This window comes from Podarcis muralis, chromosome 9 (genome assembly GCF_964188315.1).
Source record: "Podarcis muralis chromosome 9, rPodMur119.hap1.1, whole genome shotgun sequence".
NCBI lineage: Eukaryota > Metazoa > Chordata > Lepidosauria > Squamata > Lacertidae > Podarcis > Podarcis muralis.
In genome coordinates, this window is record NC_135663.1 from 16,096,733 (window position 1) to 16,123,017 (window position 26,285).

Consider the following 26,285-nt stretch of genomic DNA (forward strand, 5'->3'; position numbering starts at 1 on the left):
TTGAAGCCTGCTTCCTTTCCTTTTGGGTTTCTGTGTCAGTAACCTCCACTCTAGGAACTTCCGTTTAAATTTCTCCAACAGCGTGAACACACTTGGAATAATACTGTGTACAGTTCTGATCGCAGCACCCCAAGAGGGATACTGTAGAACTTTTAAAAGGTTCAGAAAACAGCAACCACAATGATCAACCCAGCCAGATGGGCAGGGTATAAATAGTTATTGTTATTATTAGGCGCCTGGAACAATTCCTTTTCAGTCTAGAAATAAAGCAAATAAGGAGAGGGTGTGTGTAATATTGTGCATGAGGTTGAGAAAAAATACAGCACTTGTTTTTTCTCCTTTAGGGATAATGCTAGAAGCCCAGGCGTCATCCAGATAACCTGAATGTTGGAAGAATTAAGAATGGATGAAAGAAAGTATTTCTTCACACAGCACTTAATTAAACTTTGGACTTCAGTAGCACAAGATGTAGTCATGGCCACCAACTTGGACTTTAAAAGGAGATTAGATAAATTTATAGGGGATTAGATAAAGTGATGAAGGATAAGGCTATCAATGGCTGCGAGTCATTATGGCTGCATCCTATCTCCAGTATTGGAGTCAGTAGCCCTCTGAATATCAGTTGCCAGGGGGCATAAGTGTGGGGAGTGCAGTTATACTGTGCACTGTATGAAGTACAGTCGTACCTCAGAAGTCGAGCGCCTTGCGACTCGAACGTTTTGGCTCCTGAACGATGCAAACCCAGGAGTGAGTGTTCCGGTTTGTGAACATTCTTTGGAACCTGAACGTCCGATGTGGGTTCTGCGGGTTCCGATTGGAGGAAGCTCCTGCAGCCAGTCAGAAGCCGTGCCTTGGTTTTGAAACGTTTTGGAAGTCGAACAGACTTCTGGAATGGATTCTGTTCGGCTTCCGAGGTACGACTGTACTTTCTTTTGTCCTGAATCGTCCAACGTTCGGCCCAGGAGCTCAAATGCCAAATGCAAACCTTTTCCTCATATGGGAGTTCTCCCGCCCTTGATCATTTTGGTTTTCCTTTTCTGAAACTTTTCAAACTCCACACTATCCTTTTTAAGAGGTGAAGCAACCACAACTGTATAGTATTCCAAATGGGGTCACATAATACACTTAAAAGTCATTATGATATCACTAGTTTTCAGTTACTTTCTTAATGATCCCTGGCAAGGAATTTGCTTTTTCCGCAGCTGGGTCTTCCCTGACCCATTTCAGGAACTCCTTACACTCCCTGGGAAAATGGAGATTTTCTACATTCAAGTTCCAGTCTCCACAAGGTGCGAATTATGTGTCATTTTAGACAGGGCCTGATGCAATAGTGCTCTGATCTTGCCACTGAAATGCAAGCAAGTAGCAACACATTGGTATGTTTGCTGTCCTGGTTACTGCGAGCTGGTCTATCACAATGGTTATGTTTACAGACTTTTGTGACCCTAGAGGCAGAAATTAAGTGTTCCTTAAGCTTCATGGCTGTGGATGTTTCCTGCAAATACAGAGGGTTGTGACTAGGGCTCAGCCAGTGTGGTGTAGTGGTTAAGAGCGGTAGTCTTGCAATCTGGGGAACCAGGTTCGCGTCTCCGCTCTTCCACATGCAGCTGCTGGGTGACCTTGGGCTAGTCACACTTCTCTGAAGTCTCTTAGCCCCACTCACCTCGCAGAGTGTTTGTTGTGGGGAAGGAAGGGAAAGGAGATTGTTAGCCGCTTTGAGACTCCTTCGGGTAGTGATAAAGCGGGATATCAAATCCAAACTCTCCTTCTTCTTCTTCAGCAGATTATGCAGGCAGTTTTGAAGACAGGTGTAAGTTGACAAAGTTGAAGCACATGAGAGCAGATTGGCTGCTGTGGAGGAGTGTCGTTTGCTTCTACTTACAGCCTCCCTGTATATATATATATTTAAAAACAAGCAAATATTACCTAGGCACTTAAATCTCCGGTCCACTGTAAGCCAAAGGAAACTTCTTGTTGCTTGTGAAAGTGAGGAGTGCATAGCAATGTTCTAGGGGTTAATCTCTTAAACTACCATAGAAACGGCACTGCTCTGTTTTCCATTCATTCTGTTCCTTATTTGCTTGGCTCTCCCAACTGGTCCCATCACCTCCTGGCAAATAGAAGGGGAAGAAATGGAGGCAGCGAGAGATTTTACTTTCTTGGGCTCTATGATCACTGCAGATGGTGACAGCAGCCACAAAATTAAAAGACGCCTGCTTCTTTGGAGAAAAGCGATGACAAACCTAGACAACATCTTAAAAAGTAGAGACATCACCTTGCCAACAAAGGTCCGTATAGTTAAAGCCATGGTTTTCCCGGTAGTGATGTATGGAAGTGAAAGCTGGACCATAAAGAAGGCTGATCGCTGAAGAATTGATGCTTTTGAATTATGGTGCTGGAGGAGACTCTTGAGAGTCCCATGGACTGCAAGAAGATCAAACGCATCCATTCTTAAGGAAATCAGCCCTGAGTGCTCACTGGAAGGACAGATCCTGAAGCTGAGGCTCCAATACTTTGGCCACCTCATGAGAAGAGAAGACTCCCTGGAAAAGACCCTGATGCTGGGAAAGATGGAGGGCACAAGGAGAAGGGGACAACAGTGGACGAGATGGTTGGACAGTGTTCTCGAAGCTGTGAACATGAGTTTGACCAAACTGCGGGAGGTAGTGGAAGACTGGAGTGCCTGGCATGCTCTGGTCCATGGGGTCACGAAGAGTCGGACACGACTAAACAACAACAACAACCCAGTTCTGTAATGTGATATGTTTCCATGGGATTCTTCTCTCTGATCCTGAAGCTGAAATGCAAAGAGGTGTTCAAGCTGCAGTAATTATCTGTAAGGAAAAAAGAGGTTGATGTTACTCCAAAAGGCTACATGTATGTATCTCTGCTTCCACAGAATTCAGGACAGGACATATAGGGTTTATGGGGAATTGGCCATGTGTATTGGCCACATACACTCAGGCACAGTGAAATACTGTGCGCCATTCCCAAATAACTCCAACTCCTCTTTCACAGTCTTCCCAGGGCCTATCTCAGTGTTTTCCATACTTTTTGTTCCATGGCACACTGGGAAATTGCTCAGGTTCTTGGCAGACCACTTAATGATGTTTCCACCCGACCTGCTGTAACAATTGTATTGTGCTTTTCGAGATCTGCATGATTTTTAACTGTACCCTTTTGCTTCGTTTGTTTCTTATGCATTTTATTTTATTGCATTACAATTTAAATTGCGTAGGTTTCAAACTGTAATGCAATCAAATAGAACATAAGAAATGAAAGATGCAATAAAAATACAGTTAAAAATCAATAAGGATGTTTAATGCAGTGGATGCCTCGCCTCCCACCTTCAACCCCAAATCCATACACATGCCCTGGACTACCTGCATGAAGCTCACAGACCACGGGTGGTCCATGGACCAGAGTTTGGGAACCTCTGACCTGGGAGAAAAGCTGTGGCAGGCATATATTAAAGAGTCCTGCCCTGGAATGGGATAAAAACCTGTTAATAAACCAGTTAAGTTACCAACACCTGTGAGAAGGCTGAATTCAGTCCAGATTCAGCAAACCAACACCTTCTTAGCTTTAAGCTAGGGCTGGCCCAAGACTCTGGGGCGTGAAGTGAATGACAAAATGGGGCCTCCTCCCCACCAGGGAAGAAGGGTGAGTGAAAATCTACATCAGGAATAAGGGGAGGGGGGGATAAAGATCTACATTGGGATCTGCTGTCCCTGCAAATCCTGCCACCTAAGGCAGCCCCCTCACCTTGCCTCATGGTTGAGCCGGCCCTGGAAGAAACCTGCACCAGTTATCCTTTAGTATTTGAGCTTTGATTTCCCATGGACTATGGGAGGGTGGGAAACCTCTGGTTGTTTTCCAGACTACAACTCCCATCATCCTTCACCATTGGCCGTGCTGGCTGCAGCTGATGGGAATTAGAGTCCAACAACATGCCAAAGGCAACAAGTTCCCAATGTTTGACTATCAGGCAGGACCGGTAAAGTAAAAGGTTTCTGTGCAGTAAGCAGTTTAATGATTGAGGACACTGTGGATTTATTTTCTAAGCCAAAGAATGTTGCCTGTCAGGGAACTGCCATCGGAGCCAGAGGGAGAGGGAGGGCTCCAGAGGGGTTCCGGAGAGCGTCCCGGGAGGGAAAGAAGCAGCCCAGCTTCTGGGGAAGGAAATCAGCGTAGCACCAGTGGAGAAGGAGGGCAGATGGGGGAATCGGCAAGGTGGCTCCATGACTCCTCGCCGGGGACCAGCGGGGAGAGCACGGGTCCTCCGCTGCCCACACCCTCCCTGCGCAGAAGGCTTCCGCGCACGGAGACTAGGCGTCAAAGAGCTTCCTTGCTGGAAGAAGTTCAAGAAACGCCCACTGACGGATTCTGCCAGCGATTGAGACAGCCACGGGCGAGTGGCTGTCCAGACAGAAAGGGTTCACTCAGGCAACCCAGCCTAGCAACCCCTAGAACCATTACACTGCCCAAGAAGAATTTTTTTAAAAATGAGTTTTTAAAAAGCAATAGCAGAGAAGGCTAAGCTCTTCTGGTTATCTCTTACTTAACATGCATGTCTCCGTAGCAAATTCCTTTAGAAAGCTGTTTGGCTCAAGTTCTCAGCCTTAGAGAAGGAAGCTGAACTCCAGGCTGCTGTCCAATATGCAGTTAACACTTACATCCCTCTTTGATACTGCATGGTTTCAGCCCAGATTGTGATGTTTATTATACTCCGGGCAAAGGAAGGCAAATAGGTGTCCTTGTTTGTCTGTTTTTTAAATACCCATCAGTACCTACTGGACTCTGCTTCACACAGATAATTGCCTCCTTTCTTCTGAAAATAGAATATTAGAGCACAGAATGGGTGTAGCAACTGGCATGGAGTTCTATTGGCCAGCTCTTTACCCAATGGCAAAGTCTTTCCTCTCTCCTTAACCGCTGCTGAAAATTGCATCAGCAAGGCAGATAATACAGTTCGCCGTCTTCTAGAAATTTGGACTTATTCCCCTTAATCCCATACAGAATGTCTTTTCTATAGAGAGTTGTTTAGCATGCATAAGAAGGTTGTTTTGGTTTTGCACAGATTCAAAGCATTCCTGCTTACTGAAAATCAGAGCATGGAAGGTTGTGTCTCCCGCTGTTCCTCGATCTCTCCACACCTCTTAGAATAGAGCAACAGTAAATATATGATTTAAAGGCTAAACATTAGCAACTGAGGAAGAAAAGAGAGTTTACATTCCTCAGGTCTTGCTGTCAGTGAAAGCTTAAATTGCTCGTAATCTCTAGCAACCTTGGATGACTCACTGACATGTCATGTTGAACCCGCCTCATTCTTTGCTAATAGAGATAAGCCAGTGTTTATATAAAGACTCTGGGTTGGAAATTTAAACTAATCCAAAATGCAGCACTCGAGATTACAGACTGAGGTTAAATTCAGAACTCTACACAACTTCTCTTTTAAAACATCTGTTGCTGGTTGCCACTTCATTTCCAGGCCCAATTCAAGGTGCTTACATTAGTGTTTTGGGGATGCGGGTGGCACTGTGGGTTAAACCACAGAGCCTAGGGCTTGCCGATCAGAAGGTCGGCGGTTCGAATCCCCGCGACGGGGTGAGATCCCGTTGCTCAGTCCAGTGGCGTAGCATGGGTTGTCAGCACCTGGGGCAAGGCAAGTAATTTGCGCCCCCTAACCCGTGGATTTGCGCCCCCTAACCTGTGGATTTGCCCTAATCCCAGATGTTGCGCCCGGTGCGGCCGGCCCCCCCTGCACCCCCCACGCTACGCCACTGGCTCAGTCCCTGCTCCTGCCAACCTAGCAGTTCAAAAGCACGCCAGAGTGCAAGCAGATAAATAGGTACCGCTCTGGTGGGAAGGTAAACGGCATTTCCGTGCGCTGCTCTGGTTCGCCAGAAGCAGCTTAGTCATGCTGGCCACATGACCCGGAAGATGTACGCCAGCTCCCTCAGCCAATAAAGCGAGATGAACGCCACAACCCCAGAGTCGGCCACAACTGGACCTAACGGTCAGGGGTTCCTTTACCTTTACATTAGTGTTTAAAGCCCCTAAACAGCTTGTTGGCATCCGTCTGTCTCAAGAGACAATGCAGTGTGCATAAGCAGCAGCGAAGTGACCTTCCCAGGGTGCAAGCCCAGGCAGTGTTTATGGAGGTCCTGGGTTTCCCAGACGAAAAGCCCCCATCTTGGTTCTTGCCAATGTGGACTGTTAAAACAGAGAAATCTGAGGGCTCCTTTGGACAAAAAAAATAAGGACACCAGCCAGAAATACCAGAGCAAAACAGCAGCCAGTAGGCTTGGTCTTTATTGAAGACTATCGCAACAGGACTCCCACCTGCCACAAGGTGGAACAAGATGAAAGCCCCGAACAAAAAAGAACCGAAACTTTTATTAGCTGCTAATCCCCATGCTTTGTTGTTGTTTAGTCGTTTAGTCATGTCCGACTCTTCGTGACTCCATGGACCAGAGCATGCCAGGCACTTCTGTCTTCCACTGCCTCCCGCAGTTTGGTCAGACTCATGTTTGTAGCTTCGAAGACACTATCCAACCATCTCGTCCTCTGTCGTCCCCTTGTCCTTGTGCCCTCCATCTTTCCCAACATCAGGGTCTTTTCCAAGGAGTCTTCTCTTCTCATGAGGTGGCCAAAGTATTGGAGCCTCAGCTTCAGGATCTGTCCTTCCAGTGAGCACTCAGGACTGATTTCCTTCAGAATGGAGAGGTTTGATCTTCTTGCAGTCCATGGGACTCTCAAGAGTCTCCTCCAGCACCATAATTCAAAAGCATCAATTCTTCGGCGATCAGCCTTCTTTATGGTCCAGCTCTCACTTCCATACATCACTACTGGGGAAACCATAGCTTTTACTATACGGACCTTTGTTGGCAAGGTGATGTCTCTACTTTTTAAGATGCTGTCTAGGTTTGTCATTGCTTTCCCAAGAAGCAGGCGTCTCTTAATTTCGTGGCTGCTGTCACCATCTGCAGTGATCATGGAGCCCAAGAAAGTAAAATCTCTCACTGCCTCCATTTCTTCTCCTATTTGCCAGGAGGTGATGGGACCAGTGGCCATGATCTTCGTTTTTTTGATGTTGAGCTTCAGACCATATTTTGCACTCTCCTCTTTCACCCTCAATAAAAGGTTCTTTAATTCCTCCTCACTTTCTGCCATCAAGGTTGTGTCATCTGCATATCTGAGGTTGTTGCTATTTCTTCCGGCAATCTTAATTCCAGCTTGGGATTCATCCAGCCCAGCCTTTCGCATGATGAATTCTGCATATAAGTTAAATAACCAGGGAGACAATATACAGCCTTGCCGTACTCCTTTCCCAATTTTGAACCAATCAGTTGTTCCATATCCAGTTCTAACTGCAGCTTCTTGTCCCACATAGAGATTTCTCAGGAGACAGATGAGGTGATCAGGCACTCCCATTTCTTTAAGAACTTGCCATAGTTTGCTGTGGTCGACACAGTCAAAGGCTTTTGCATAGTCAATGAAGCAGAAGTAGATGTCTTTCTGGAACTCTCTAGCTTTCTCCATAATCCAGCGCATGTTTGCAATTTGGTCTGACATCGCTAATACATCATGGTTACATCATGAAAGGGGAGGTCTGGTGGCAGTAATCTGAGCATCCTGGACCCTGCCCCATGGTTCCCCTTGCCCTCCACCAAACACCCATCAAGTGTAACAAAAGAGATATTTACTTTTCCCTGTTTCCCAGCCAAGTTAATCACACCCTTTTGTCTTCATTTGGGTTTGTTATTTCTGAAATGTCTACCTGTCTGGCACTCAGGTATCAGGATGCCAGGAATTATCCACTTAGGCAGAGGGGCTGCTGAGTAGCTGAGCTCACATGTCTGTATCAATTTCTGAAGTTTCCCCAGTGAGCCAGTACATTTATCAGTGAAATGTTACATTTGGTATTGGGCAGCCGAAGCCCTTTGAATAGATAGGAGGAAACTGTGATGAAGTGTTTTGTGGGGACAAATCACAAAAGTGATTGTGCTGATTTTGGTAGTGGGCTGCATGTGCATGATATCTGCTGGAGGGGCAACCCCCCCCCAACCTATACATAAATTCATGCAACAGGTCCAAAGGAAAGCAGTGCTATATGTTTGGCACCAGTTGGCTGCAGGAGTTCCCATAAGGAGGTGTACAAGGCACTGTCCAACCACCTTAGCAACTTGGGGGCTCCCTGGCTGGTGCTTCCCACCCCTCCTCCTCATCCAGCCAGACCCTGACAACCCAAGTCCCTCACTGGTCCTGTCTGTGGAGATCACACATTGATTTTACATGCAGAGAGGGAGAGGTAAAGGTAAAGGGACCCCCGACCATTAGGTCCAGTCGTGGACGACTCTGGGGCTGTGGTGCTCATCTTGCTCTATAGGCCAAGGGAGCCGGCATTTGTCCGCAGACTGCTTCCGGGTCATGTGGCCAGCATAACTAAGCTGCTTCTGGTGAACCACAGCAGTGCACGGAAACACCATTTACCTTCCCGCCGGAGCGGTACCTATTTATCTACTTGCACTTTGACGTGCTTTTGAACTGCTAGGTTGGCAGGAGCTGGGACAGAGCAACAGGCGCTCACCCCGTCGCGGGGATTCAAACCGCCGACCTTCTGATTGGCAAACCCTAGGCTCTATGGTTTAACCCACAGCGCCACCGCGTCCCGAGAGTGAGGGAGAGAAGGTCTATTGCAACAGGGAGCTTTTCTGACCCCCCCCCCTTAATTTAATCTCTAGTCATATATGAATTGAAAGCAGAGAATTATTATTTTCCCTGCTGCTCTTGTAATATAATACAGCTACAGTTCTTTCCATGAATCTGAATGCCACTAGGCTCAGGAGAGAGGAAATTCTTTGCACAACGCAGAGTTAAACTATGGAATCTGCTGTCCCTGTGGAATCTTCAGCTCCATGTTCCTTGCTGTCACAGTGCCTCATGAGTGAAGCGTAGCCCGGAGCTGAAATTACATCGCCACAGAGGAGGACCCAGTCCACATATAACCCTCCATATAACTGACTGCAGCCAACAAGCACGAGACAGGGGGGGAATACGCAATAAATTTGCAAGTGGCGTCAGTAACAGGTGCTGGACATGCTCACCCTGTTACTAGGGTGAGTGGCACAGAAGCAAAGGTGGCTAGAGTAACAAATATACATTTCACTTTTGTGTGGTAGTGGAGTTTCTACTTGGAGTCACCCCCTCCCCTCTATTCTCTATTCTCCAACAAGGCAAGTGTTATAAGAATTTTAAGGTTATATATATATATATATATATATGCAGGTTTTGGTGTCCTCGGGTGTCTTCCCGTGTAAAAGTTGGGGTGTCTAGGCGACGTTTCGACGAGTTCTCACTCGTCATCTTCAGGCTGGTGCTTTCGGCTTCTTGTTACTGGAACAGAGCAGGATCTCAGTGTTTGAGTTCCTATAAATACTGTTGAGGGGTGTGGTGTATAGCCTCCAATGTTCTGGGCCGAGAGGAAGTTCCCAGGCTAGTGTGCCTTTTCTTCTTTTGTTCCTTAGTTGCTTGAGGGATATCTTGAGTGACTTCTTGAGTGATATCCTGAGTACCACTTAGGTGGGTCATTAGGTGTGGATTAGTTGCTAAAGCCTTTGTGTCTTGACCTCTTGAACTTTGTGAAGAGTTTTTCTGAGAAGATGGCTGTAGTTGTGCTCTGGCTTGGCTTCGTGTATAGGGGCGAGCTGTGGTTTTGTGGCCTGTGCCAGCCAGATCTGTGTAGGGATTGCAGGGGGGTGCAGCATCCGGAGGTGCCATCATGGTTTGGCTACTGGATGGTGTCTGTAATTTATCTGTGGAGAGGGTCTGGTGGAGAGGGAACTGTGATGTAACAAGAAGCCGAAAGCACCAGCCTGAAGATGACGAGTGAGACCTCGTCGAAACGTCGCCTAGACACCCCAACTTTTACACGGGAAGACACCCGAGGACACCAAAACCTGCATACCTATACCCGTGAAAATCTACGAAAGCATATATATATATATATATATATATATATATATGTAATAGATGTTCATAAATGTACCAATCAAACACATACAAATATGTAAACCATGTGTCTGAAACCCACAGAAAACTCCTGAAACCATTTTCTCTCTCCCAAAATGACCTCAAATATTTCTCTGCAAGGTCAAAGGAAATGGGAAATCTCCCCATTGTCTCTTCGCTCACAAATCCTGTCTTAAGGGCACGTTTAAGATATGAATAGCGTGTGAGCCCAGTAGTTATCATTAAAAAAGAATGTCCAGTCTCCCCAGGTAATCCAGTCAAGTGACCATTAACAGGTAACCTGGCAGACATGATAAAAACAATGCACTCAGATTTCTGTTGTAGACCGCCTTTTCTGTGATGTAGGTATGATGTATCTAGGGGGTAGTTTTGGGCTACACCCCTTCTGTGATGTATCTATGATGCTTCTAGGGGTGGTCTTGTTCTCCAGGGTAGGCAATTTCAAATGTCTATATAAGGGCTTGCACGCCTGTGCTCGTGGTCCCTCCCCCCCCCTCCTGTGTGTGAAGGGAGCACCCTGTTGCAACAGCTTTAATAAAGATCAGGCTTACTAGCTGCTTTGCTTCTCAATATTCTCTGGTTTGCCTCTGTTATTTTCTCCTACCAATAGGGAACCTAAAAAAGGACTTTGTATGGGAAAAGGAGCATTTTTTATTCTTACAACACAAACAAGAGCTGAAGGACACATGTCAACCACATAAATATATTAGGGGTGTGAAACATGATGCCATCAATCCCCCTCTCACAAACCTTCTAGGATTTTTTTCTAGGTGGTTATTTGGAAGTTTATTTTTACCAGCTGCATATTTGAAGGGATGTTTCGTCAGTAATGAAATAGTGTCCCTGGTAAAGAGAGAAACACTCCCCTGCAAAAAAAAAAAGCCAAGCAAACAAGCAAAAATTAAACCAGCAGCTTAAATGACGTAAGCTTTTAGCCCACCAAGTCAATGGTATGAAAGTTCAGGATTGTACACGCTGACGAAAATAAAGCCTGCCTCAGTTTCAAAATACACGTAAGTGGCTGAGTTCCCAGGCATACTTGCCTGGAAGTAAAGAGAATTATATTTGGAGGGATTTACTTCTGAGTTAGCTTATTCAGGATGGGGTTACAGGAAATAAATTACCTGACAGTGCAATCTTAAAAACAAGTCTCCTCAAAAGTAAATCCTATGGAGTTTAATCGGGGCTTTTTCCCCCCAGCCAGAACTCACTGGAACTCAGTTCCGGCACCTCTCAAGTGGACATTATTGCCATGATAAGAGAACAAGGGAGGCGTTTGTGGAGAGTTCTGCCACCTCTTTTTCTAAACAAATAGCACCGAGGGTGGAACCACCCCACCAACTGTCCTGGACATCCCATTTTAGGGGGCTGTGTTCTCGCGTGAGAGCATGGTGTCCAAAAATGCGTGGACCACATGACTTGCACGGCAGCACATATCAGTTTTGTGCTAGGACATATTGGCGGATACAGTGGCACCATTTGCATAACAAAAACTACCACAGATAACTCGTAACAACATTTTCATAAGTAGGGGGCTTTTGAGAAACAGGTGGTCTTATGTTTTCTAGTCGGACTGAAGCTGGTTTGAGGATAAAAGATAGCAGATAGCAATGTTTCTCAAGAAAGTACAGGATCAATGTGGATTGTGGCTAACATCATGTGTATGCAGCTTTAAAAAAACCAGCAGTGTGAGAGCATCAGGTGTAGAGTTGGTGGTGGCCTATGCGTCTCTGTGTGTGATAGGTGCTGTTCACATCATGCAGGAATCTCAGCTAAAGCATCCATGACTTCATCAGTCAAGATTCCCTTCTCACCTGCTAACACAAGAACTCTCTCAGCCCAATTTCCCTTCTGCAAGATGGAAACAAGTGACGATGCACATCTTAAGTTACGTGAGGATGAAGATGTGCAGCCCACTAGCAGGCACGTTTACTCGGAAGTAAATTCCACTGAGTTCAGTTGGCTTAACTGTTTTTTAGTGCTCCAGGGTTATAGCCACAATTCAATATGCATTTGCATTTAACTTGAACTCAGTGGAACCGTGTTCTGACTCAATGACTTGCATTACAATGTGCAAATAGCTGGATTTGTTGTAAGACTTCCACCAAGTTGAAATATTTTGGGTGTGCACTGCCCTCTGCTGGGGCAATGTATCATTAAATACTGTGCAGTGACAAAAACAACCCGGATGGTCTAAGGCTAGAATCAGGATTTGCCCTTCCATTAGGCAGGCCCTGATTCTGCCTCAGCTTGTGCAGTTCTGCCCCTCCCTCCTGAAACTCTGTCCTTTTGTCTCTGCTAACTCTGGGAGGGGTTTCCCCCATTTGCTTTCTGGCCCAGAGAGTCTCTGCTTATGGCCTTCTTAATGGGTCATCAGCCATTTCTTTGTGCTTTTTCAATGGCCTGTCCCTCCAGGCGATGACTTCATCAGCCAGCCTTATTTTTAATCACTGCCTTATATTTTAACATGCTAAATCCAATGTCTGGCACCCTGGAATTAGAAAAGGGAGTACAGGCACCCACAAACTTGTGACACTATCGCCACTGTTTCTCCTCTGCCTCCAGGCAGTAATGTTGGCATGCTGCCATGGGCATAGCCAGGATTTTGGGGGCGGGCAGGCCTTTTGTTAGGGGGGGCAGAACCTCACTTTGTTATGTATTTTTATTTGGGGGGCAGCTGCCCCTCCCTGCCCCCCCAGCTACACCCTTCTTTCTTCTTCTTTGGCGATCACTCAAAGCCAAGATTGTCTTCCATGAACACGGTCTTAACCGTGAGTCTGCAAGTGACTGTGGAGGCCAATTCTGGATCCACACGTCCTTCCATGGTGGGGACATAGGTATCTGGAAGGGAGTTGATCACGGTGAGGGTTTGCCAAGCGTGCCTTCCTCTTAGCACGTTTCTCCCTTTTGTCCTGTATTCGAGCGTCTTCAAAGTCCATGACACCTTTGGTAAAGGCTGTTCTCCAACTGGAGCACATCTGCAGCCAAATGGAAAATTAACGATGTCTCCTGCACCTCTGAGAGGAGTGTGGAAGAGGGAATTTCATCAAGTGTCTTTTGCATGACAAACTGCTCCTGCTGAATTCCTTCTGTGCAACCATTCAAGTTTGCAAGACAAACAGCCCTGCCCTTTCCCCAACCATATCTGGCCACCCTAAAGTGGCATTCATTTTCCAGCCAGGTGCAGCCAGCCAGGCAAGATGCGAAAGCTAGCTCTGCTGCAGGATCCACCCGCAGCTAAGACTCCCTCACTGTGTGAATTCCAGTGGGAGTGCAAGCTTGGTGTGCTATTTGCAGCCAAATCCAGCAAAGAGTAAAATAGGGCAAGAGATAGGGATGATGACTGAAACAGGGCCAAAACAAAGACTGTGGAAAGAACAGGGGAAATTAAGAGATGTGGGGAAAGGGGACTAATCGATATGAGGTGGGAAATGAGGAGAAAAGCAGAGTGTAACAGAGAACAGAATACAGTGGTACCTTGGTTTGCAACCGCTTTGGAATACAACCATTTTGGATTACAACCACGTCAAATCTGGAAGTGTGTGTCCCTTTTTTTGAACCCATTTTTTGGGGGGGAGATTACACAACCCCTCTTTTTTGAGGCCCCATTGGCGAAAGCGCGCCTTGGGTTACAACCTGTTTTGGTTTACAACCAGACCTCCAGAACCGATTATGGTTGTAAACCAAGGTACCAATGTCATGGAATTGCAGAGTTGGAATGGACCCGGGGTCATCTAGTCCAACCCTCTGCAATGTAGGAATATTTTGCCTAACACGGGGCTAAGTTGGTGCAGAGAGCACAGTGGGGTTATAGTTTGAAAACACCACTTTGCTCCTTTTTTAAAAATAACATTTTTTATTAGTTTTCAATTACAACTGCTTTGCTTCTTAAAACAACAAGGCTCCTGTGCATTTAACAGCCACCTAACAGGCTGAGAATCAGTTAGTGTGACTTCTTGCAGCAACAAGTGTTACAGTGCACTTGCAGGGGACTGACACACGGCAGCCTAAGGTGTGCAGCGCTTTAAAAATACAGTATGCAGCATTCGAGGAACTTCAGTAATAGTTGCAAGGTAGATATAAGAATTAAGATATATTAAGAAAAAGTTTAATTATGATAAAAGTGTGTACAGTGGTACCTCGGGTTACATACGCTTCAGGTTACAGACTCCGCTAACCCAGGAATAGTACCTCGGGTTAAGACCTTTGCTTCAGGATGAGAACAGAAATCGTGCTCCGGTGGCACAGCTGCAGCGGGCGGCCCCCTTAGCTAAAGTGGTGCTTCAGGTTAAGAACAGTTTCAGGTTAAGAACGGACCTCCGGAACGAATTAAGTACTTAACCCGAGGTACCACTGTATTGGCAATAAGTAATGTGAAATCAAAATATGGAATAGACGGGAAGTTGGGTCTTTAGCGTTAAGACCAATTTATGTTTTATCGTTTATTAAGAAAATTATGTGTCTATGGTTATTCCGGTGTGTAATTTGGTATTTGTATTTTCTCTTTCTTCTTTTCTTGCTGTATCAATTAAAAAATAATAATAATGGAAGGGTTAAAAACACAGTATGCTTGCCAACAGGGGGGGAAACACACAACAATACCTGCATTTATTTTTTTATTAAAAAAAGATCTTCTTACCCCTCCCTCCTGCAGTTTTAAGAGCTGTGTGACAGGCAAAAAGGAAACTCCCTATTCCTCCAGCAAAGAGAGGGATGCAATGCAGGGGGTTGGAATAGATGACCCTGGTGGGTCCCTTTCCAACTCCACGATGCTGTCATTCTAAGTTTCACTCCCTGTTTTCGAACCTCCGAATATTTTGTGGGCGGGGCCCTCTGGGAGAGGCGGCGCGGTTTGGCCACTATTCAGGCCCATAGCTCAGTTGCGCGCAAGAGGTGCTCAGCCAGCTGGAGGAAAGTTGAACCGAAGTTGGGCAGGGAGGGAGCAAGGATGCCGACGATGCTGTGCTGCTGGGGGAACGGCTCCTTCGGGCAGCTGGGGCTGGGCGAGGACGGGGTCTCGGAGCCGCTGCCTTTCCGCCGGGCCCCCGAAGCCCCCGGTGGGCCGGAGGTGGTGCTGGTGGCCTGCGGGGAGCGGCACTCGCTGCTGCTTCGGGCCGATGGCAGCGTGGCTTCTTGCGGGGACAACGCCCAGGGGCAGCTGGGCAGGAGGCTCCCCCCGGGGCAGCGGCGCGCCCACGTGCCAGGTAGGGACACTACACGAAGGGTCGGCGTGGGGGGGGGGGGGCACGTGTCTTCTTCTACCATCTCTAACCCTCTTCTCACTTCGCAGTTTCTAAATCTGGGAAACCTCTTTCCATCACAAAGGGGAGAGAAGCAGGGGAGGCCCCGATCCTAAGAGATCACACGCCCCGTCGAGTGAACGGAGCATCTTCCTCTTTGCACTTCCTTTCCAAAGAAGCCAGAAAGAATGTTTTTAATGCTGCTTTTATGGGGGGGGGGGGTGTATTGGTTTGTTTTGCTTTTGTTTTATTGTCTTGTTTTGCGTTTTCATTTTGTCACTTTATGTTGCGAACGGCCCTGTGATCCTCGGGTGAAGGCGGTTTACAAATAATAATAATAATAATAATAATAATAATAATAATAATAATAATAATATATGCATTGATGTGAGCTGCCCGTACATTCCTGGCCGGGCATGCAAATATCGTTAGTGAAAATGAAAAAAAAATGAAGTAGACGTCCCCTGGCAAAGGCAAAAACTTCGCTCCCCCCTCCCTCGCTTTGGGATATTCGTCGCTCTTTGTGTATAATACTGTATCCCAAGGATCCTTCCTTCCAACTTTTCCGGTTTGTAGACTGAAAAAAAGCACACGCACACACGCACCTGCGAGGGGGGCAAATATCTAAAGGATGTTGTGGAGAAACGCAAGCCATTCCATTCCTACCAAGGGACACCCCCGGGGTTGGGGGCTTGAAATTAAATAGAATCCTAGAATGGTAGAGTCGGAAGGGATCGCCAAAGACCATCTATTCCAACCCCTGGTCCACCCCATCCAATTTGAACCCATACCGGACCTTGCTTAGCAAATGTGCCAGCAGTTTTACCGCTCTACCACTCGGCTGCTTCTACAGTGGTTTGGGGTGGGGGGCTCTTCTTCTCGCCCACCGAGAGAAAATATTTCAGCCCTTTCCCCGCCACGTAGGGATGAGTCACCGCTGTACCTGAGAGCGCCTTTTAAGTTTCAGTTTCCGCTTCTCAGCCTTGACTCGCATCCTTCTGTAAGAGCCTCTGGTGAGGAGGCGCGCTTTGCAAAGACGCTTTCGGTTTCCTTTCCTCTCTTCTGCGCGCTCTTGCCACCTGCTGGTCTCCCTGTTATTTGAGATAATGAGGGTTTTTTGTCTGCTCCGGGCACTTGTCCAAACTGAAATTAGGCTTCCAGAAAAAAACAAAAAAACTAGACGGCTCTGCAAGTGGAGGCCTTTGCCATTTTGCATCACTCTCTTTTCAGCAAATAAGTTTCCTGGAAAATATTGCTTTCATAAGGAGCGCGGAAGCAGTAATCCAAGACTGCTTTTAGAAAAGGGATGGAACAAATGCAACTACGTACTTGTTGTTGGTCACTGCCTTTCTATTGTTACGACGCGGGTGGCGCTGTGGGTTAAACCACAGAGCCTAGGACTTGCTGATCAGAAGGTTGGCGGTTCAAATCCCCACGACAGGGTGAGCTCCCGTTGCTCGGTCCCTGCTCCTGCCAACCTAGCAATTCGAAAGCACGTCAAAGTGCAAGTAGATAAATAGGTACCGCTCCAGCGGGAAGGTAAACGGCGTTTCCGTGTCCTGCTCTGGTTCGACAGAAGCGGCTTAGTCATTCTGGCCACATGACCCGAAAGCTGTACACCGGCTCCCTCGGCCAGTAAAGCGAGATGAGCACCGCAGCCCCAGAGTCGGTTACAACTGGACCTAATGGTCAGAGGTTCCTTTACCTCTACCTTTAGATGCTTTACACGGGCATTGTTTCTTAAGAACGTTTTTAGAATGCTTTTTTTGGCTTTGTTTTTGTTTTCAAATTGCGCATCTGCCTGGCGGAAAGAGTGTGCGGATGTCCGGCTTTCTCATCCCTAAAAAGTTGGGTGGCATGTGCTTGGGATAGTTGACCCATCATATCTATTCTTTGCAACAACAAAAATGCCCTTTATATAGATTGTGCAATAAATTATAGATTTATAGATTTTGGAAAGTTGTTTATTCATCTGTTTGCTATTCATTTGGACACCTGCTAATTCATTACTTCAAGCTTTGCGTGATGGTTTCTGAAGTCAAGGAGCAGGATTTTGTCTATATTTGGATGCAAGTGGACGCCATTTTGATTGAAGATGGCAGACTGATCCTTTGAAGACTGCTCTGATTTTAACCACTTGTTTCAAAACTGCACTGGTGTGTGTGGGTTTTTTGGGGGGTGTTCTTAGAATTACCAAACAACACCAGATATGAGGCTGCTAATCATTTTTTTTAAATCACATTGAGTGGCGTGTTCAGATGTTAAACCATGGTTTAGCATTAATGGAAACAAGCCTGGGGTGCGTGTCCTCCCCTTTTTGAGATCAAAATCCTCCACACTTGCTGTAACTTTTGGCCTTCAAACTTGAGAACCTATGGTTTGTTCTAACTATAGTCACCTAAAATATACCAAGATCAAACCGTGGGTATCTTGACTCACAAAAGGGGGAGTTCATGAACCCAAGGCATCACCATTTACCTTTCTAGACAGTTTACATATGTCAATGACCCCTCTGGCTATACAAATGAATATTCTTTCTTATGTGTCCATCATTGAAAGAGCAAATTCAAGCGCTGGAAACACAAACCATTGTCCACATGAGCTGTGGGAAGGAGCACTCACTGGCCGTTTGCAACAACGGGAGAGTTTTTTCGTGGGGAGCTGGAGCTTTTGGACAGCTGGGCACTGGAGAATTAAAAGAGCGTCTGATTCCAAAGTAAGCAGCAAATACAGTGGTGCCTCGGGTTACACACGCTTCAGGTTACAGACACTTCAGGTTACAGACTCCGCTAACCCAGAAATAGTACCTTGGGTTAAGAACTTTGCTTCAGGATGAGAACAGAAATCGTGTGGCAGCGGCACAGCTGCAGCGGGAGGCCCCATTAGCTAAAGTGGTATCTCACTTTAAGAACAGTTTCAGGTTAAGAACGGACCTCCAGAACGAATTAGGTTGTTAAACCGAGGTACCACTGTGCGTAATACTCTCAGCGCTTGCCAAAACAGAGTTGTGTAGTAAATGTGGGAGTACAGCCGTACCTCAGTTGACAAACGCCTTGCGAGTCGAATGTTTTGGCTCCCAAACACCGCAAACCCGGAAGTGAGTGTTCTGGTTTGCAAATGTTCTTTGGAACCTGAACATCCAGCTTGGAAGGCATGCCTTGGTTTCTGGACGTTTTGGAAGTCGAACGGACTTCCGGAACGGATTCCGTTCGACTTCCAAGGTCTGACTGTACTGACATCATCCAGGGAAAGGGGAGTTTGAATCTCCTTTCAGCTATGCTTTTTCCTGACAGCCTTGGGAGTTTTTCTCTCCTCTGCCTCAGATCTGGGCTGTATTTGCCTCTTCAAAAACTGCCCACCTTTCCTTACCTGGAAATGCTAGGGATTGTGAACCTGGGACCTTCTGCATGCAAACCATGGGTTCTACTATCGAACTACAGTGGTGCCTCGCAAGACGAAGTTAATTCGTTCCGCGAGTTTTGCCGTCTTGCGATTTTTTTCGTCTTGCGAAGCACGGTGTCGGGAAAGTTTTGGAAAAGCTTCAAAAATCACCAAAGTCTTTAAAAACCTCAAAAAAGGCTACCACACCGCGTTCTATGAGTTGCTCCTCGAAGTCAAGTCACAACTGTATTAACGGTGTTAAGAAAAAGGAAACAAACTTGCAAGACGTTTCCGTCTTGCGAAGCAAGCCCATAGGGAAAATCGTCTTGCGAAGCAGCTCAAAAAACAAAAAACCCTTTCGTCTAGCGGGTTTTTTGTCTTACGAGGCATTCGTCTTGCGAGGTACCACTGTATATGGCTTTCCTTTCTTGCAGATAAGAAAAAACTGAGAAAGTTGTTTGTAGTCAAAATCCTGGGGAAGGAAATGCTTCTCCCAGGCTGATTGCTTGCTTAGCACAGCTGCCTTTAAACTTTGTTTCAGCTTGGTAATAGTTGCTGTTACTTCTCCCTTGTACGTTTTGCTTGTTATTTTCTTTAAGAATACATATTACTGCTGTTACAAAAGCTGGTTAAAAGCTAAAGAGAACGGCTGCTTCAATGAGTCATCTGCATTTCTGGAAATTTAGCATAACATTCAGTTATTAATTTAAAATAGCAATGATTTATTTTGTCATCGGCACATTAGCAACTTGCTGGTTGTCTTTTTTTTAATGCTTTAAAAATAGTTTACCATTATTTGCCAGACCAATTGGCCAACCCCCTTTTTTTAAAAAAAGAAAAGAAAACAACATCAACCTATTTAAATGCCTAAACCCCCATTCTAAAAGTCTCAATCACAATATGACTGCTTCCCCTAAACATGTTAAATAAATAACCCTAATTAATATTTAACCCTAAGCATGCTGACTGCATAAATTTATTCTGTCTCAATGCTTTTTTTCCTGAATTGTAAAATCTAAACTTTTCTTTCCATAACTTTTACAGGAAGGTGGATGGTTTGTCTAAATACAAAATAATACAAGTTGCTTGCGGGAATTATCACTCAATAGCCCTGACGAAAGGTAACCATTCACTTCAAACTTTGCTCCATTTCAATGATTTGTTTCAAATGCTTGGTTGTAATAATAGAGTCTCAAAATGTCATAGAATCATAGAACTGTAGAGTTGGAAGGGACCCTGAGGATCATCCAGTCCACCCTCCTGTCCCATATGGGGATTCGAACCCGCAACCTTGGAGTTATCAGCACCATGCTCTAACCAATAGAGCTATGGCTTCAATGGAATCTTAGGCAGGCCTTAATCCCAGAGTATGGAACTGGCCCTGACTAGTGGGCAAAAGGGTTACCTCCCTGACCCTTTGTGGGTGGCGTTTGATAGGTGGGTGGAGCCTCCCACCTATCAATCACCTGACACCACAATGATGTCAGGTGACCTTTTCCTCCTCTTTCATATTGCTGTCTTGCTCAGTGCTTTGCATAAGGCGTTGCAGGCACCTATTTTCACCTGCCCCAAATCTGATGGTGGATGTGGCATGGCTGAAATGGCCTTTTGTGGGGCCAAGTGGGGAGGCCTGGTGGACTAGCCAGGCCCACAGACCAGAGATATCTCAGCTCCAGCTTTAGCCCAAAGGGAGGTGAAGGGTTGTCAAGGTTGGGAAAAGCTGCTCTGGAATAGACCCTGAAATCCTCTGATGTTTCCAAGGGCTCTTCAGCAGGCAGCTTGGTGTAAAAATGGTACCCTTGATGAAGAAAGGTTTGCTGGTCTTTCCAGCTTGTGAGGAGGCTGCCATGTAAATATGTGATCTGTTTTCTTCCTCCTCTTCTTCCTCAAATGAAGATGGCAGAGTTTTCTCATGGGGGCAGAACACTCACGGCCAGCTTGGTCTTGGTAAAGAAGTCACGAACCAGGCTAGGCCACAGCAAATTTCTGCTCTTGACGGCATCCCGTTGGCTCAAGTGGCTGCCGGCGGGTCACAGAGTTTTGCTCTGTCCCTTTCCGGAGTTGTGTACGGATGGGGAAAGAACAACGCACACCAGCTGGGATTGAGTCAGGCCGACCCCAAAGGTAAGCATGGTCTTTAAAATCATGTTTACTTGATGACCAGCTCTTGGTTGCTTCCACTTGCCGGTTGTGTAATGGTTGCCCAAGGAAGCGAGGACTATTGAGGTGGAAAACTAAGTGGAAGTGGTTTTGATGATTCCACAACATCCTTCAGAGCATAAACAAGTTAGGGTGCTTCAAGATGGTTGTGGAATAGGTCTCCTCATGCATGCAAGGCTCCCCTTTCTCCAGTGTCCACACAATGTTGTTGGCATCACAAGATAAGCCATAGTTTTCCTCAATTAATCTAGGTTCTCCCAATTCTGGTTGAGAGAACCTGTTAGCAACAACTCCCTTGTGATATTAAGCCCCTATATGGAAGCTTCCTTTAAAATTAGTGTTCAGATCACTACACCAGACCTTTAAATATTACATCTGCCCTGTTTTTTCACTTAACATGCTTTTTTAAAAAAAGTTTTTAAAATAAAAAGTCTTCCAAAATTTGCTGTTCTGGCTCTGATCTAGCCTAAAGTGTTGATGGTTGCCTTGATAGGAAGTGAATTTGAAATCTAACCAGAAAGTAGCATAATGACATTTTTTTTATAAAAAAAAATTGGACATAACATTTCATTATGATAAGCAAATATGCCTCTCCAACAGAGCAAATCTTCAAACCACACTCAATAGCTGCTCTGAGGAAACTTGATGTGATTTATGTCAGCTGTGGAGATGAACATACCGCTGTGCTCACTCAGGTTGGTACACCCCAAACCTTTTGATGTTGACTAGCACCAGATTGTGCCTGAAAGTGAGGGAACAGCCCTCCCTGAAGATGCCTGGTGTTGACTCTTGAATCTTCTGCATGCTGTACTGCTGAGCTATAGTCCCTTCATAGCAGATAATTTACAAAAGCAGTGTTTGGGGTTGCAAGAGGAATGAGAAATGAGAACCGTTTTATTTTCTTGGAACTGGAAACACACAATAGGCATTATTAACAGGAGTAATAATAGTTTAATGCTAGAACTCTGTTTTGCCAAAACTCTGAATAGAACGGCAGCGTATTCACATTTGGAGATGACAGCGCTGGACAACTAGGGCGTAGTTCTTCAGCCCTAAAGACTGGCCCCGAGAAACTTGACTCAGTTGATGGTCCAGTTTCTCATCTGGCGTGTGGAAGGTATGTACCATAGCTTTACTCATATGTAATGTTGGTCTTACAGGGGGCACGGGTGGTGCTGTGGTCTAAACCACTGAGCCTCTTGGGCTTGCTGATCAGGTTGGCAGTTTGAATCCCCGCGACAAGGTGAGCTCCCATTGCTCGGTCCCTGCTCCTGCCAACCTAGCAATTGGAAAGCACGCCAAAAAGTGCAAGTAGATAAATAGGTACCACTCTGGCGGGAAGGTAAATGGCATTTCTGTGTGCTGCTCTGGTTTCGGTGTCCTGTTGAGCCAGAAGCGGTTTAGCCATGCTGACCACATGACCTAGAAAAACTGTCTGCGGACAAACGCCGGCTCCCTCGGCCTGTAAAGCAAGATGAGCGCCACAATCCCAGAGTCATCTGCGACTGGACTTAACTGTCAGGGGTCCTTTACCTTTACCTTTATAAACATTGGTCTTGGTCCTGACGTCATTCAATACCTGCTTGCTGTCTATTGACACTTCTACTGTGTCTGTATGTGTTTCAGGAAGTGGGGCAAGCTAGTAGGCTGTCATGAGGGTGTCAGAGCTGGCTGACACAGCTCATTCTCTGCTTACACCGATTCACCCTGCAGAATTTCGTCTGTGAAAGTGAAGTGGCACATCAGTGAAATTGTAAAGCGCAGATCATGGGGAAACTGTGGCTCTGCAGATGCTGTTAGATTATAGTTCTCGTCATTCCTGAACATTAATGTGCTGGCTAAGGATGACAGGGGCGGGGGTCCAACCAGTTCTGGAGGGCTACAGGTTCCCTCTCCCTGCTGTAATGGGACATAGAATTCCTGGCAAGCAAAAAAAACCCACAACACTTGTCAAAATCCATTGGTATGATGGAAAACGAGTGAGGTCCCAACTAAAGAAAAATGGCAACTTAAGCTGATGGAATATGCGCAGATTGCAGAGCTAACATACAGAATAAGAGAACAAGAAGAACATAAACATTTAGAGAAGAGTGGAAAACGTTTATTGAATATATGGGGGGAAATTGTGTACACTTGAAAAGGTTGGCAGCATTAAGACAAATTCAACATTGTAAATAAGTTTTGAATAATGGAATATTGAAAGGTTTAGTTTTTGTAAATAAATGCAGGGACTTATGATATGCAAAATGAACCATGGAAAGAGAAGAAGGGAAGTCATTGATATTTTAAGGATGTTTAAATGAGTATTCTAAATTGTAAAACAGAAGATTATATCCATTGCTATGAGCTGACATTGCATTTTACCATTGCTTTTCTGTACGCTTTATTTGTATGTACACTGCTTAGAAGTGCTAATGACTGAACAGTACATGAATTAAATAATACCAAGGGTCATTTAACTGATACAACAGAAACAGAGTTTCACTGCTGGACCTCTCGTTATATTCTGTAAGGTGCGTGTAGATAAAACATACAATTTTTTCTCCCCTCAAACAGCTATCACACTGTTTGTATCTCTGCTTCTGGGCAACTGATATCTTTTGGACATGGACTCCAGCAGCACAATGGAAGTGGACCATCTTCTAGCAAAAGCGACAGGAGACCATGCTTTAACATCAGCGCTCTGGTTTCTCCTAATGGTACATCTTTTCTCTTTCAAAAATTAAATTAATTGATTCACCTGTGTTTCTGAAAATTGTACAAAAGACTTAGAAAATAAAAACAGCAACAATGTTTAGAAAAGAATCTGGCTCTGTAAAGACTACAAACATACTATTCATTATTAAAATGTATATTTAATACTGAATCTTCTGTGGTCTGTATCCTGTATCAGGGATGTGGGATCTGTGTGCTTGTGGATGTCGTTGGACTCCATTTCCCATCAGCCCCAGCCAGCCTGGCCAATTGGCAGGGAGCTGTAGTCCAGCAGTATCTGCGGGGCCATGGGTTCCCAATCCCTTTCTTTCTGACCCAGGAGCCACAGAACTGTCTTCCCCAGATTCAAACTCAGTTTATTGGTCGTCCGCCGCTGCATTAATGTACTGGCTCAGGGCTTGCACAGCTTCTCCTGATTAAATAGTCTTCTATGGACATCCCAAAACTGTTCCTGTAGAATTTGCTTTGATGATCCCAAGAGAAGAGGGAAGGGAAAGTACCAGGAAAAGAAGCCCAGTTAACATGGGTTGAGCACTTAGGGCTGATCCGCTTTCATGTTCATTGCAGAATTGCTGGGTTTCCGAGTAAAACGGATTTTTGCTGGACCATACGTCACCTTTGCCACGGTGCTTCGGACGCAGGTAGATGGCTCACCTTTTCTGTATATTCTGTTGACTTTGGGGTGTTTTCTACAGGATGGGGGCACAGCTTTCATGTCAGCTTTCAACAAGCCTTCTCAATGGAGGTTTTTCGAGTGTCTTGGAAGCCAAATGATTTGGAACCCGAATGCCGAAAACCTGGAAGTTGAATGCTTCCGTTTGTGAACGCGCCTCAGAACGGCTTCTGAGGCGCATTCCTCCATTTTCTCCCATCGAAATTGCTGTCCGCCTATTGTGCCTTGGTTGTCGAACGTTTCGGAAGTCAAACGATCTTCTGGAATGGATTACGTTCGACAACTGAGGTTCCACTGTACTGTTGTTCTCTTGAGCTCTCTTTCTGTGTGTGTTTTGAGTTTTTAAATATATTTATAGAGCTGTTTATATATGTTTTTATTCTATTGCAAAGCACTTCAGGATGGCTTATGGGAAGCAATGCATAGAAAAATAAAATAATGCAGCAGCATACTTCTAGCTTTGGCAAACTGCTAATAATAACTTTGGTAATAACTAAAGATAATGAGGCTGAAACTCTTGAGTTCAAACCACATCTTGGGCCTGAACTCACTACACTGTGGCTTGCCTAAGGTGTTCAGTCTTTTCCGCTTCCTCTGCTTCTGCATTCCTCCCCCTGACCCCAGGTGCAGTATGGGAAGAATAATTCTGAGCTCCCTAACCAGGCTGTTTATAAGGATTGCTGAGATAATTCTATCTGGAGTATATTGAATCCTATAGATACACTTGCACATATCTGTGTGGCATTTTGTGAATTGTCCCAGTATTCAGCTGTAACAGTGAACTGTAGCTGTAGTTTTCACTACAGCTAAGTTTTCACCAGCTGATCTTTTAAACCAGGCTTCCTCAAACTCTGCCCTCCAGATGTTTTGAGGCTACAATTCCCATCATCCCTGACCACTGTTCCTGCTAGCTAGGGATCATGGGAGTTGTAGGCCAAAAACATCTGGAGGGCCAAGTTTGAGGAAGCCTGTTTTAAACTATTTGGACCAAATTTGAGCGGCCCGTACCTCATCCCAAACCTATGCACCGCTTCTGGACTAAACATCAGGAAGAACTTTCTGATGGTGGGAGCTATTCAACAGTGGAACAGACTCCCTCGGAAAGTGGGAGGGGGATTATCCTTCATTGGGGGGTTATGGGCAGAGGTTGAAGGGCCATCTGCCTTGTTGAGATTCCTGCATTGTAGGGGGTTGCTCTAAATCAGTGTTCCCCAACCTTGGGCCTCCAGCTGTTTTTGGACTACAACTCCCATCATCCCTCGCTAGCAAGACCAGTGGTCAAGGATGATGGGAATTGTAGTCCAAAAACAGCTGGAGGCCCAAGGTTGGGGAACACTGCTCTAAATGACTCTTGTGGTGGTGGTGAGGGGTGTCCCTTCCAACTCTACAATTCTGTGATGATCTCTGTCCTTGGTGGCTTTCTATTATCAATGATTAGCCATGTGACACCGGGGGATGCTCTTTGACATGACATTTTGTTTTGTATGTGACGTGTTTTTGTTTCAAAGGATTCTGCATATGCAAATACTGCCACCTCTATGGAAACCTTGCCAAAGATTAGCATGATGGACAGGGCACTGATGGAGAAGTGGTTGTTGGCAACAGCGGAAAGTGTGATGCGGCAGACGGCCAAAAGGTTGCGGTCTATATTTTCTTTTCCTTTAACAGGAGGAAAAGCAGAGCACAAAGCTTCAATCCTGTTTTTATCAGGCTTTACAACTAAAACATCATAGGAGAGCCACTGTAGACAGTTCTGTTCTCTGTCAATATGGCACTCTTAATTCTATTATTGCAATGATCCTTCCCAAAATGCTGGACAGATTTACAATTTATTGCACAAGCCTAATAATAATAATAATAATAATTTTATTATTCATACCCTGCCCATCTGGCTGGGGCTCCCCGGCCAATTTCAAAGAGGGTTCTTTAGTAAACCAGTTACCATGTTTACTGCAGGTCTGTGGTTCCCCAACTTTCCCCATCATGGACCACTTGAAGATTGCTGAGGGTCTCAGGAGACTACTTAAATATTTTTCTGCCTGTTGTCGCAGTGCACCGTGCTCAATGCTGTCTTATTTTTT

The 26,285-nt window shown here is 45.5% G+C and overlaps 1 protein-coding gene across 2 annotated transcripts in view; it reads left to right on the forward strand.

Moving 5' to 3' along the window:
• The first annotated feature begins 14,914 nt into the window (after positions 1-14,914).
• LOC114603972 (putative E3 ubiquitin-protein ligase HERC6) overlaps positions 14,915-26,285 on the forward strand; it is a 29,031-nt gene continuing 17,660 nt past the window's right edge. For both annotated transcript variants that reach the window (XM_028743580.2, XM_077933830.1), the window contains exons 1-9: positions 14,915-15,239; positions 17,835-17,991; positions 19,701-19,777; positions 20,553-20,780; positions 21,417-21,511; positions 21,806-21,933; positions 23,373-23,515; positions 24,099-24,172; positions 25,713-25,840. In XM_028743580.2, coding sequence (XP_028599413.2) covers positions 14,984-15,239; positions 17,835-17,991; positions 19,701-19,777; positions 20,553-20,780; positions 21,417-21,511; positions 21,806-21,933; positions 23,373-23,515; positions 24,099-24,172; positions 25,713-25,840 — 1,286 coding nt within the window. In that variant the 5' untranslated portion in view covers positions 14,915-14,983. The remainder of the gene's footprint in view (positions 15,240-17,834; positions 17,992-19,700; positions 19,778-20,552; positions 20,781-21,416; positions 21,512-21,805; positions 21,934-23,372; positions 23,516-24,098; positions 24,173-25,712; positions 25,841-26,285) is intronic.